Consider the following 14,585-nt stretch of genomic DNA (forward strand, 5'->3'; position numbering starts at 1 on the left):
GTTAGCATTTAACACAAGAAAGTAGTCAAAATGGGCAACCTCATATAGGATTGGTTCAGAAGCGATACAAGCGATTTCCCCAGGAATAGAAGTAATTTGAATGATTTTATCAGCCAATCTGATACTCATTATTTAGATTCCAAGCTGCCCCAATTCCTTCCTTTCCACCCATTTAGTCCAGCATTCCTCTGAACTTTCTCCTGCTTCCAATGAAATTGGACCTTCTGATGCTACTGGGGGGGGGGTTGCTGTTAAGAGGAAGTGAGGAAAATCTGATACACACACCCTCACACCTCTCTCTTTTCCCTTGGGAAAAATGGCATTGCCTAGGTCTATCAGGGATTTTAATCCTGGTACTCATAATGACAAGCAGTGGAGATGAGGAGGGGTGGATCAGATGCCCTAGATGGAGAAGTTGTCTTGAAAGCAGGGAGTAATTTGGGTGGGGGAGGCTGGACGTTACTCTCCAGCTGAATTTGAAAAATTTCACAAGCATGCTCCCACTCTCCATCTAATTGGGTTCTACGTTAATAAGCAAGTTACTCTTGGGTTAAAAAAAAATTATTGAGGGCTCTTGCAAGTATCTTAGATGGCTGGCTAGACTTAATATTGAATTGCTGAGGTTTTAAGTACTATCCTTTCCTTGCAGACAACAGAAGAACAAACAGAAGCGTATCTGAGCTGTTATCCAAGCACGTAAGTAAGAGAGCACAAACAGCTGGTACTCATGTGTTGTGGCTTGCAGAACTGTCCCATAATTCCTGCTCTGTTAGGATTTGGAATGCCCAAATATGCAGATGGGAAAATGCTTGACATGGGAAGACCACTGTGCTGCTAGCTGGAAGAACTTGACGTCGTTCCACTCCACTCCATCAATAAGCACTGCAGCAGGAGATAAACAAACAAAGATGATTGAGACAGAAGTGCTTGGGGGGCCCTGGTTTCAACTTACACCCCAGCAATTTCCCCATGCCACAAAAATAAATGCATCAAAATTCATCCCGATACATTGCAAAAACCCTTCCCTACATAAGAACAAAACAGAGCCTGCTGGATCAGGGCAGTGGCCCATCTAGTTCAGCATCCTGTTCTCACCGTGGCCAAAGAGATGCCTTGGGGAACCCACAAGCAGGATTTAAGCACAGGAACACCCTTCCCTCTTGTGGTTTCCAACAATGGAAATTCAGAGGCATTGCTGCTTCCAACTGCAGGGGCTAAACATAACCGTCATGGCTAGTAGCCATTGATAACCCTCTTCTCCATGAATTTGTCTAACCCGCTTTTTTGGGGGGGGGGTTACCTCTGACCTCCACCCATTTTCTCCTTTTGAAGAGCAAGGTGGGCACCTCTATTCATGCAATTTACACCTTGGGACTGAGCGAGCGAGCAAGCTGCTCCTCCACAGAGGCTGGCTCTGTGGGTTTTGTCTCTGGAGTCGAATCAGGGCTGGCTCAACATCAGGCACTGTTCCAGGAATTCTCTTCCAACTCCATGATTCTATGTTTTTCTGCTTCAACAATATTTCATTAGGTTCCTATCATTTTATATACTGTACTTGTATTTTATATATAAGAATTATAAGTAAAACGTGTTCTATTTACAAACAAAACATTTAAATAGCTGCCTTTCTACCGGTAAAATGGGTGGTGGGCATGGGCGTAGCCAGGAATTTTTTTTTGGGGGGGAGCAGGCTTTCGTTAGGGGGGCAGAACCTCAGATTTGCATTGATCTGTATTGATTTTTACTTATCTGGGGGGGCAGCTGCCCCGCTACCCTCCTTGGCTACACCCATGGGGGGGGGCACCAGAAGGAAACAAGGTTGGAAGGGGACAATGGTTGTAAAAGGAGGTAAGGTAAAGGTAAAGGACCCCTGGACAGTTATGTCCAGTTAAAGGTGACTATGGGGTTGCGGCTCTCATCTCGCTTTCAGGTTGAGGCAGCTGGCATTTGTCCACAGACAGCTTTCCAGGTCATGTGGCGAGCATGACTAAACCACTTCTGGTGCAATGAGACTCCATGAGGAGTGCCAGAGCGCACAGAAATGCCTTTTACCTTCCCGCCACAGTGGTACCTATTTATCTACTTGCACTTTGTGCTTTCGAACTGCTAGGTTGGCAGGAGCTGGTACGGAGCAACAGGAGCTCAATCCATTTGCGGGGATCCGAACCGCCAACCTTTCAATCGGCAAGCCCAAGAGGCTCAGTGGTTTAGACCACAGCGCCACCCGGGGTCACGGTCGTAAAAAGGTTGGGAAAAACTAATATAAACTAGTTACAGGTAGGTAGCCGTGTTGGCATAATCAAAACAAAATAAAAAATTCCTTCCAGCAGCACCTTAGAGACCAACTAAGTTTGTCATTGGTATGAGCCATGCACACAAAAGCTCATACCAATGACAAACGTAGATGGTCTCTAAGGTGCTACTGGAAGGATTTTTTAAAATATTTTGTTTCAACTAATATAGACTGTGCGAAAACAATCACAGGCACGAGGAGGAAAGAGGCAAGTGGTGACCCCTTCTCTTCAAAAGGGGGTGTTCTGGATTTGGTTGGAGAACCTGGGCCGAAAGCTGAACTTCATTCTAGCTCGCTCTGCAAAGGAACTAAACCCGTAAACACAAGAGATAAAGAATGAGCCAAGGATGATGTCCCAAAGCAGACTGGCAGTCGCAGCACTGGGTGCTGGGCACTTACCCTGCAACATAGTCTGCTGATGCTTCGCTGTGCAAATCAACCGGCTGATCCCCTCTATGCACTGGCTCTTAGAATCAAAGTCTTTGTCTTTCACTTTCTTAGGCAGAAACATCACTAGAGGAAATGAAGCAGATATATAAACACAGCAGCGCCATCTTTCGGTGTCCTCTCTCCTGAGTGAACGTCTTAAGATCCAGAAGGCTGGGAATGAATGGGACCTTTTATAGTACAAAGGAATCCCAGCTAACACGGGGGCTCCATTCCTGGCCACGCCCAAGTCCAGCCCGCCCCCTTTCGGCATCAAAATTGGCGCATGCGTCAGCAGTCGTGTGCATGCTTGTTGCGGGCCAAGTGGAGAGGTGCCTGTACATATCTGGTTTCTGCTAGGGGATCTCAAACTTTCTACCTGCAGGGCCCACTTGAGATGGCTGAAAATTGCTGAAGTCCACCAGTCACATAATGGTGCTACAGGGGCAAAGCCAGACACAAAATGGTGGCAGAGTTTGGCATTATTGTTGACATTTACCCTGTTTCTCATATTTTAAGACATGCCCATAAAATAAGACATAGCAGGATTTTTAATCATTCAAGGAATATAAGCCATACCCTGAAAATAAGACATAGTGATAGGCGCAGCAGCAATGCCCGCCGCGGCAGGAGGAGGAGGAAAAAAAATAAGACATCCCTTGAAAATAAGCCATAGTGTGTTTTTTTGAGGAAAAAATAAATATAAGACGCGTCTTATAATATGAGAAACACGGTATTATTATTATTATCAGGACTCTATACACAAAAACGGCTAGGCACAGGAACAGTTTTTCCCCCTCGTGCCATCAAATTGTTAAATTCGTAGTTGTGTAGCAGAAGGGGAGGCCAGCTATGGGTGGGGTTTGTCGTGCTATTGTATTGTATGTGAAACAATGTTTGTATAAGGTACGTTTACATTGCAATGTAGCCGAAGCAAAATTCCAAGTATGTTGGTACTTGGTCAATAATTTATTTATTTATTTATTGTTTTCTATTGATATCTACTCTGGCTCTGGAGATATTATGACCCCCACCCCACATTTTAGACACAATCCACTGATCCAGAAGCTCTAAGCCAGGCATAGGGCAAATGTGGCCCTCCGGGTGTTTTGGGACTACAACTCCCATGATCCCTAGCTAAGAGGACCAGTGGTCAGGGATGATGGGAATTGTGGTCCCAGAACATCTGGAGGGCCAAGTTTGCCTATGCCTGCTCTAAGCAGAGGGTTTTTTTCTTTTATATTTTTCCTTCCCACCTACCCCTGTGCCTCTCAAAGTATGGTATGTTTACCCATCTCCTGTATCTTCTCCTGTTCTCCTTTCACATTCAACTTCTACTTCCCCCCTTACCCACCTGTCAAATTCGGCCCACAGGGTGTGGCCAGAAAGAAGATTTGGTCCCTGGATTTGAAAGGGTTTTCCACTGCTGTCCTAAAGGATCAAGCTCTTAAAGCATGGTGTCTACAGCACTGAAGTGCGACACAAAGCTCTTCCTCCAGGTAAGGCTGGTGTGCCAGTTGGCCATGACTACCCAAGCACCTGTAATGTCTTGTTTTTACTATTTTTAAAGGAGGGAATGACAGTACAAATTCACTATAGCTCTATTTCCACTCTAACCACAGGGGGGGAGCTCGAGGTGAATTCCTATGCTCATTGGACGGTAGACACAAATGCTAACATGCCACTCCAACATGAGAAAGTAAAGTTTACACTATTATTAGTTTCCACGTGTGAAGTAACTGATCCTGGCTTGAGCTAGATTTAGAGCAGCCAGCACAGCGTCGCAAGGCAGAAAGGTACCCTAAAATTAACTGGAAACTCTAGTGCAATTAAATGTATCTCACACACTAACAAAGTCGGTGATTTCAACCTCCAGGAATATTTTACTACTGAAAAAAATGTGAGTATTAAGCAATAGACCATATGCTACAATAGTCAAGAAACATCCCTTTCCTGCACCTTTTTTGTTCTTTTCCTTTGTGACAACCGTCATTGACATCGTTGGAGTGGAAATGGCATCCCCACTCGTAGGTAGCCGGCTGACCTGGAGAGACCGAAAAGTGCATTTCAGAGTGTTTTTGGCAGCGGAGGGGTCCTTTTTTTCTGAGTCTCTCCTCTTCTCCGTAGGATGAGTTGCAATCCAGTAATCCACCTGAAGGCCCATCAGTTCCATACCAAGGCTACAGCTGAAATACGTTAGGAAAATACTATCATTTTGAAGCGGTGACAGTCCCAGAGAGCCCAGGTGAGAAACACAGGTGATACCAAATTGAAAAGCATTCTTGGAACAGTGCTTAGTATTTCACACTGTGATCTACCTTTCGGGTGTCTTGGCTGCACGGCTGCAGCCAGAAGACTTCTTAAGTACAGTGGTTTATGAACACCTCGGTTTATGAACACCTCGGTTTATGAATTTTCGGTTTACGAACGCCGCGGACCCATCTGGAATGGATTAATTCACTTTCCATTACTTTCAATGGGAAAGTTCGCTTCAGTTTATGAACGCTTCAGTTTATGAACAGACTTCCGGAACCAATTACACCCATGCTTCGGGTTAAGTACGCTTCAGGTTGAGTACTCTGCGGACCCGTCTGGAACGGATTAATCCACTTTCCATTACTTTCAATGGGAAAGTTCGCTTCAGTTTATGAACAGACTTCTGGAACCAATTGTGTTCATAAACCGAGGTACCACTGTAACTATGTAAGAACTCAGGCACACATATTTGAAAATAGGTAATGTAACTTTAGACTCAAATGACAACTCGATATTAGAGCCCCTTCAAGAATCTTGTGCCATGTTTGTCTTTGCACTGAGGCACCTGGGAACCAGAGTTTGAGGACTCTTCAGAACCGAGTGTGACTTGCAGGTACACTTCTGTCTTCACAAACAGCGTAAGAAGCAACACGTAGCATATTTTTCAGTTGGACCACTTCATATCTAATACCCTGTTTCCCCAAAAATAAGACATACCCATAAAATATGCCATAGCAGGATTTCTAAGCATTTGCGCAATATAAGCTATACCCCAAGGGACCCAGGTGGCGCTGTGGGTTAAACCACAGAGTCTAGGGCTTGCTGATCAGAAGGTCGGCGGTTCGAATCCCTGAAACGGGGTGAGCTCCCGTGGCTCGGTCCCAGCTCCTGCCCACCTAGCAGTTCGAAAGCACATCAAAGTGCAAGTAGATAAATAGGGACCGCTCTGGCGGGAAGGTAAACGGCATTTCCGTGCGCTGCTCTGGTTTGCCAGAAGCAACTTTGTCATGCTGGCCACATGACCCGGAAGCTGTCTGCGGACAAACGCCGGCTCCCTCGGCCTATAGAGCGAGATGAGCACCACAACCCCAGAGTCGGACACGACTGGACCTGATGGTCAGGGGCCCCTTTACCTTTACTCTAAGCCATACCCCAAAAATAGGACATAGTGATAGGCACAGTTCTGGAGGGCACCAAGGAAGAGGCGAGGCTGGACGCGTGATAAAAACAAGACATCCCATGAAAATAAGTCATAGTGTGTCTTCTTGAGGAAGAATAAATATAAGACAGTGTCTTATTTTTGGGAAAGCACGGTATGTAAAAAGGTAAAGGTAAAGGGACCCCTGACCATTAGGTCCAGTCGCGGATGACTCTGGGGTTGCAGCGCTCATCTCGCTTTACTGGCCGAAGAAGCCAGCGTACAGCTTCTGGGTCATGTGGCCAGCATGAGTAAGCCACTTCTGGCTAACCAGAGCAGTGCATGGAAACACCGTTTACCTTCCCCGCCAGAGAACCTATTAATCTACTTGCATTTTGACGTGCTTTCAAATAGCTAGGTTGGCAGGAGCAGGGACTGAGCAACAGGAGCTCACCCCATTGCGGGGATTCAAACCACCGACCTTCTGATCAGCAAGCCCTAGGCTCTGTGGTTTAGACGCCACCCGCGTCCCTTTATCTAATATGTAGACCAGTGATGGCGAACCTATGACACGCATAGCCATTTTCGGTGACCGCATGCTGAGACCTCACTTCCGGCCAGTGGGTTGAGTACTCAATCTGTTTCGGGGTGCCATTCACACCCTCAAAAGTACTCAACCCGAGCGGTGCTTTAGCACACGCGTGAAGCGCAGATAGAGTGTTTCTGCGCATGTGTGAAGCGCGCAGAATGCTTCTGCACATGCGCGCGTGGCAGAACCCGGAAGTACGCAACCCGAACAGCGTACGCAACCCGAGGTATGACTGTATTTCGAATTACAATTTGAAATATTCCAATTACAATATTCGAATTACAATTTGAAATATTCCAATTACTATTTTGAATTATTAATTCGATATTGAATTGTATTAATCATTTTGATGATTTTTTTTGTCGTTTGCTTTATTTAGGTTGTTGTGTTTCATAGTAAAGTGATTGTAATGTTTTTCACCTCAGGAAAAACTTGAGTTAATGTCTGAAGGTTGCTGGCGTGACCTAGTGTCAAAAACAGGTGAAAGGCGCTGTAGAGGTAGGATCTATCAGGAAGACCTGCTGAAGTAAACAACTAAATATTGTTTTGTGGGGGGTGGGGGAGAGAGATTTAATTTTCAGAAAGGTATTGCATAGGCTGAGATGAAAGAGAATACAGTATGAGCAAATCACAAGGATAAACTGGCAATTCAAGGTCCTCATATAAAGGGGGTGTTACTTCTTCTTCCGTATTTTGTAAGAGAAGTAAGAGAAAAGGCAGAAGGTGCTTTACCTGGAGGAAGCAAAGGTGCCTGTGATCGATGGGGAGGAGGGTGGGGTGGGAGAAGATTCCTTCAGAGCAGGAGACACAGAAGGTGGGGTTGAGGAAAGGACACTTGAACTGCAGGGAGCAGCGTCATCCGAGTCACCTTTAAAAACAGGATTCAAATGGTTGGTCTGCAGACAACAAAGACCACTTTAAGCATCACATGGCAAACAACGACCTTTACAGGATAGAAAGAAGGCAGGCGAGATGCGACAGACATATCAGCAGAACAAGAGATGCAGAGAAAGCAAAGCTACGGCCCCTCCAAAGACAAAAGTTAGAATAAAAGTAGCGTGGAAAACCTCTGCGCCTGGCAGACCTAAGGGAAGCCATGATAAGTAGGTTAGTAGCCTGGATTACTTTCCTAGAGGCAAAACTGAGGACTGCATCAGTTATGGTTACAATCATTCCAGATCAATCACCTGGAACTGTTACAAGGAGGAACGTTGAGTTTAATTTTTTAAAATGGTAAATAAAATACAAGTGGAATAACAACGAGGAAAGTTCTAAAGCAAAATGGGAAAAAAATATGTAAAAGTTATTCAGGTACTAATTTCCTTTGTCTTCATAGAGGAACGGAATTGTAATATCGGAAGGATAATTTAGTCCAACCCCCTGCAAAAGAGGAATCTTTTCGCCCAGTGTGAGGCTTGGACCCACAACCCTGAGATTAAGATTCTGAGGTGCTACCAACTGAGTAACAGGTACAGTGGTACCTCTACTTACGAATAACTCTACTTACGAATGTTTCTACTTACGAATGGAGCTCCGTCCTCCATCTTGGATGCGGTTTAGATAGGATTTTTTCTACTTATGAATTTTTAGATAGGGTTGCTTCGACTTACGATTTTTTTCTCCCAATGCATTCCTATGGGATTCGGCTTACAAATTTTTTCGACTTGCGAATGTGCGTTCGGAACGCATTAAATTCGTAAGTAGAGGTACCACTGTATTACAAAGGAGCAAACAAAATGACACATCACAGCAAGGTGGAAGCCAGCATTGCCAGGTCCCTCAGCCAGAGAAGGACGAGGTGCAGAGGACCCTTCTGCCTCAGAAAGAGCAGCTGGTTTCAGCCACCGGTTACCCTAAGACTGCAGCCCACCCCTCAAGGAGAGCCCATCCTCCTTTCCCTGGGCCAGGGAAGACGAAGCTGCTGTGGTGCTCACTTTCTTCTCCTCCTCTCTTTTGCCATCATGCCTATTACAAAACAAGCCTGTAAGAATGAGCTATCTTAATATTAGTTAAGCACTTAGAAAATGTTAGGCACTTATTAATTAATATATGATATTATGCTTTATTATTATCAGTGATGATAGTCGTAGTAGTAATACAGTGGTACCTCGGTTTACGAACACCTCAGTTTACGAATTTTCGGTTTACGAACACTCCTAACTCGGAGGTTAGTAAACCAAGGTGCCCGAAGCCTACTGAGCGTCCGATGCCTTCAGGGAGGCCGGGCCTTCGCTCCGATGCCTCCCAGAGGCCGGAGAGCGCTTCCACGACTGGGCTTCAGCCACGGAAGCGCTCTGTTAAATTGCTGCTTTAGGGGTTTTTCTCATCGTCTAGAACGGATTAATCCACTTTCCATTACTTTCAATGGGAAAGTTTGCTTCGGTTTATGAACGCTTCGGTTTATGAACAGACTTCCGGAACCAATTGTGTTCATAAACCGAGGTACCACTGTACTGTAATATTGACAATGGCAGAAGAATTTAGAGGATCTAGATGAGACTGGGGGAAGTAGAAAAATGGAGTAGCGATTTCTTTTAAAATGTTAATTTTGTAATTTTCCACAATCCTTTTAGGAAGGTCTGTTCAGTATCTTATTTTATTGAACTTGAAATACATATATTACAACACACACAGAGTGGGGAAAGAAAACTAAGGTGAATAAGAAAGCTTATAACGAAAATGAAGTTATACCCTCCCAAATTACTCACAAGTCAGGTTAGTGTATCTTTCCAAAGGAATGGAATAAATGATAATAAATCACTGATTTAGCTTTGCTGATGTAGGGGATCCTGCAGAGCTTTCATCCCCATTTGCTCACACAAAGCTGACATGGAGGTTAAATTGTATTGTCTTTATTGAGCATCTGATTGGTTTTCGGGGTGGTTCTATGGCAAGGAGCATACATTCTGCTTTCCTTCTGATTTGCTTGAGGATGTTTGTGAGGGATTAGTGGAAGAGACAGTACAAAGTGAGCTTGTGACTTCTGGAGAAGAGCTGTTCGCTTGCCTGAGCTGTTTGGTGTGTGTTTTGCTGTGCTCTGCTTCAGCACATGGTCTGAGGGGGACGGCTAGTGCTGAGAGGAAGTTAGTCAGGGGTCTACGGAGAGCCATGTGGATAAAAAATGATACCGTACTGCCAGAAACAGCATTCAACATATAGCAAGGGACTATGAGACTCTGGGTAGGAAGGTGAAAGACCTCGTGCAAGCAATGGAGTGAGGTCAGTGGACTAGGGAGACTACACTAGTCCCCTAAACGTTCTCGGTAAATTAATAATAATAATAATAATAATAATAATAATAATAATAAATTTTTATTTATACCCCGCCCTCCCCAGTCAAAACCGGGCTCAGGGCAGCTCACACCAATAAAATTACAATAAAACATAAAAAGCAATTAATTCAAAATACAGATTAAAATACAGTATTAGAATTTAAAATGCAGCCTCATTTTAAGTAGTCCATAAATCCAAGCCATGAGGGAGGAAAACACAGGGGTCAGACTAAGTCCAACCCAAAGGCCAGGCGGAACAGCTCTGTCTTGCAGGCCCTGCGGAAAGATGAAAAATCCCGCAGGGCCCTGGTCTCCTGTGAAAGAGCGTTCCACCAAGTTGGGGCCAATACTGAAAAGGCCCTGGCCCTAGTAGCCACCTTATGGCTCGGGATCTCCAGAATATTGTTGTTTGTGGACCTTAAGGTCCTCCGCGGGGCATACCAGGAGAGGCGGTCCCGTAGGTACGAGGGTCCCAAGCCGCAAATTAGAGTATTAAAGTCTGGTGCCTCCTTCCCAAAACCCGGGAAGCTTTTGCCCGCTTAGGGAGGGAGATGTGATGCTCCGATGCGGTCTTGCCAAGGCAGAAGGGCTCCAGCATCTGCACACCTTCCAGCTTGTCAAAACCCTTCTTCAACTGTGGTGCTCAGAACTGGTTGCAGAACAGAGCTGAGACTACTGCTTCCCTTGATCTGGACAATATACTTCTGTTGCAGCACTATTAATAAAATACAATTGAAAAACAGACACCTGGGAATCTCTTGGACTATAGTCAGACTACTGGCCTCCAAGGTCCATGCCATGCTTTAGTGAGAAATTATAACATTGTTGAAAGTTCTTATTACCTGAAGTTGCAGAGGACTGTTCAACTATTCCAACCTTTACCACCTGAAGGAAGAAAAACATTTTACATACTGTAGAACTATTAGCTCTGCAATGACAGTTTAATCAGTTTCTGTACCCATTGAAAAACAGATGAGTTTGTCATTGAGGGGCTCTAAAAATAGAAGAGTTTTGGGGGTGGGAAATGTATCCCCACTGACTTGCTAATCAGGCTAACGTTAACCATTTTGTGGGAGGTGGGGTATTATCGGTTTGTTTTTGTTTTATTCTGTATTTTGTGTTTTCATCTTGAATTTTAATTTTGCAAACTACACTGCAATCTTCAGGTGAAGGGCAGTATATGAATTCAATAAATAAAAAAGTAGAATAAATAAAATTGGTTACCTGCACTGAGGTCAAAGCACAGTACAGTAAATGGGAAGCATCAGTCCTGCAGTATCCAAGGAAATGTTGCAATTGTTCTTCATGGGACACAAGGTTCAATGTGTGCATGCGCATGTACTGTGTTTCTCCAAAAATAAGACCCCGTCTTATATTTATTTTTCCTCAAAAAAAAACCAAACACACACGGTGGCTTATTTTCAGGGGATGTCTTATTTTTTTAATTACGTATGGCAAGGTTAAACTGCCTATCACTATGGCTTATTTGGGGGGGTATGGCTTATTTTTGGGTATGGCTTATTTTCGGAGAAACACGGTAGAACTGGATCAGAGTTTCAGAGTGAGGGCAATACAGCTTTGGTTGCATAATGTAGCCAAATATGATTGACTATGTAGCTCCACAACATCAGGATATTAACTAACATGATCTGTAATTAGGAAGGAAAAGGTCTTCTTCGGATTTGTTAAAAACTGTGCTGCTGCCACAGATTGTGGATGTAACAGCTGTAAACAGGCATTAAAAATGTGGAAAGATGGGGATTGGGGGGGTTGTTGTAATCTCTGAAAGCACACTTTTCACCATGAAAATATTTGGGGATGAAAATTTGTCAGAGTTATTAATGGGGGGGAAATACTACTCACTCCAACAAAAGGGATGAACTTCTGAGCAGATTCTTCATCTGGGCTAAAAAGATCAGAGAATCATGATCATTTCAAAAGCCAGCAGCTGGAAATTTTCTTAGTGTTACTATCAAGCATGCAGTGGTTGCAAAAAACATGCAAGCATAGACGTCTGTATATGCCCAGAATAATTCTTCTGCTGCAAACCCATGCAGAATGAAATTTAGCCGGCACACAGACATGTGCACACAAGCATGCACAGACACACCCTACACTCGTAAAAACAGCACACTTGTCCTTACTTTGACACTTGTGTGGTTAGAGCAACATGATTTAACATAAAGAGAAAGTTTATTCAAATAATATATAAAAGAGGTGACTAACAGTATATATATGTCATGTTGAATTGCCCATTACAAGCAAATATTATGCATTTTGTGATGTAAAACTAGGTACCATTTACTTATTTTATTGTATTTTATTTATTATATTCATATACTGCCCTTCATCACAAGATCTCAGGGCAGTTTACAGAGTAAAATACAATATAAAAACACAAGTTTTGAAAGAAAAACCACAGAAGAAAGAACCCCACCCCTTCCCACAGAAACATTTTAAAGGCTGTAGAATATTAATCAGCCCAAGGCCTGGTTGAAGAGGAACATTTTCCCCAGGCACCTAAAATATAAATAATGAAGGCGCCCAGTGAGCCTCCCTGGAGAGAGCATTCATTCCACAAGCGGGGAGCCACTGCAGAGAAGGCCCGTCATGTGGAAGAAGGACCTCGGAGAATGAACACAAGAGTCTGGGATGGTTTATATGAGGAGAGGCAATCCTTCAGGTAACCTAATAACACAAAATTCCAATCCAATCCATGTGTCCAGATCATGTATCTCCACTTAATACAACTGTTAAAAATTGCAGCAAGTGCACGGCTTATTTATCTAAAGCTTATACTGTTGGATTTTTTGAATAGTCAAGTTACTTTAGAGCCGGTCTAATGTAAATACTGTCTGTTTAAGAGAAACAGGTGCCGGTGTTTCTGTTAATTGCTCACAGGCGTGAGCTCTGCTCCTTGTATATAAGGCTCTGGCAGAAAGCCTTCTGCATCTCTTAGTTAGATCTCTCAGTTTGATTTATCTCTTAGTTAATCTCTTAGTAGATCACTCTCTCAGTAGAATGTATCTCTCAGTTAAATATCTCTCAGTGTGATTTAATTCTCAGTTTAAGAGATTCCCAGTTGAATCTTAGTATGAGAGTTGCTTAGTTATAAAGCTAGTTTGCTGTTAATTCTTGGGTAGTTTAATGGGAGTTATGTGGGAGTTTGTGGAAGGTTTGGAATGTTTTGAAGGTTGGAATGTGGGTAGATAAAGTTGCTAAGAGAGAAAGCATTTATCTTTAGTTTAAAGTCTCTTTAAAGTCAGTTTGTTTTTCAGTTAAAGAAACCCAATCGTTTGTATTTTCATCTGTATACTTTTACAAGTAAAAGACCTCAAAATAGACCTACCGGTAAGTAATTATGGCATATCCAAAACCATTGATAGACTTTACTTGGGGCAAGAAAAAGCCTAGCATATCTGAGGACAATAAAAATGGAGGGTTGTCTTCCCCCTCTATATCTAAATACTATGATGCAGCAATGTGAGCACATTTACTATCATGGGACTCACTCAGATCATTTAACTGAACTGGAACAGAATAATGGTCCATTTTAGGGGCCATTTAATATGAACAGGTGCCCCACGATAGCTCCAGATTTGTCTACAGTGTCTATGTCCCCACCTTTTTCAAGACTTTGCTTTCTTTCATTTCCACATTTGCTTTCGTTGCCTAATAATATGGATTTCCAAAAACCCAGTCAAACCAATACAAGCTGGAATTTTCCAATAGAAAGAATTCCCAGGCTCCATTCTTGTTTATGGAGCTCTAAAAATTCTCTCTCTCTTCCAAATCAATTTAATATTGCTAAAGTGAAGATGAAACAAAACCATTATTACTACAAGATAATAGCATAGCAATTCCTAAAGCAAGAGGAGGAGGAGGAGGAGGAGGAGGAGGAGGAAGAAGAGCAGGTGCCAACCTCTTCATCCCCAGCATTTAGGCTAATGTCCACCAATGAGACAAGGGGCTGATGATTTTGGAGTTCCCATGGCCACTGCTTTCCAGAGAAATGCAACTTAGTGTGTCTTCCAAAGACGGCAAGCTAAGCAGCATGCAGAATGGTCCTAGCCATACCAGCTTCCTTAGCACAATTGCTATAGCATATGCAGAGAGGGAGGGAGTATGTGAATTGGGGGGGGAGTTGTGTGGGCTATTTCAGAACTTGCTGAGCTAAATAACCAGCCAGCATGCATTGAAGTGCATTAGCACTAACTTACGGAATGACCTATACAAACTTTACCCCAACAATCTGTTCTGTGTTTGTGGAGGTCATTCTTGAGTAAATGCCTTTACTCTTGATGCTTTTGGACAATGTATTCTGCCTCTTCAAATAATGTCAAAAGCAGCAAATGCATATATATATATTATACATTCTAGGCTTATAAATACCATGAAGGTGGTGAAAGATCAGCAAAGGAAGAAAAAAATATAGGATAACAGAGGGTGATCTAGACAGACAAGTACCTTATATTAAATTCAAAATGAAAGTTCTTTTTCCTTTTCAGAAGCAATCAAAAGAAAAATAAACAAATTATTATACTTGTAGAGACAAATGAAATGTTAGCACTGGATCCCAGTGGGTTGGAAGTCACAACAGAGCCAATCCTC

At 43.2% G+C, this 14,585-nt stretch overlaps 1 protein-coding gene across 12 annotated transcripts in view; it reads right to left on the reverse strand.

Annotated features, from left to right (window-relative positions):
* Positions 1-352: 352 nt before the first annotated feature.
* Positions 353-14,585, reverse strand: part of PACS2 (phosphofurin acidic cluster sorting protein 2) — a 45,952-nt gene continuing 31,719 nt past the window's right edge. For 7 of the 12 annotated variants that reach the window (XM_060278082.1, XM_060278080.1, XM_060278078.1 and 4 more), the window contains 7 exons: positions 14,442-14,474; positions 11,838-11,880; positions 10,817-10,859; positions 7,435-7,570; positions 4,679-4,905; positions 2,693-2,806; positions 353-882 (listed from right to left, as the gene is read on the reverse strand). In XM_060278082.1, coding sequence (XP_060134065.1) covers positions 770-882; positions 2,693-2,806; positions 4,679-4,905; positions 7,435-7,570; positions 10,817-10,859; positions 11,838-11,880; positions 14,442-14,474 — 709 coding nt within the window. In that variant the 3' untranslated portion in view covers positions 353-769. Of the gene's footprint in view, positions 883-2,692; positions 2,807-4,678; positions 4,906-7,434; positions 7,599-8,452; positions 10,690-10,816; positions 10,860-11,837; positions 11,881-14,441; positions 14,475-14,585 lie in introns of those variants that run through there. The other 5 variants (XM_060278087.1, XM_060278079.1, XM_060278083.1 and 2 more) reach the window with 3 other exon arrangements.

This window comes from Zootoca vivipara, chromosome 8, assembly GCF_963506605.1.
Source record: "Zootoca vivipara chromosome 8, rZooViv1.1, whole genome shotgun sequence".
NCBI lineage: Eukaryota > Metazoa > Chordata > Lepidosauria > Squamata > Lacertidae > Zootoca > Zootoca vivipara.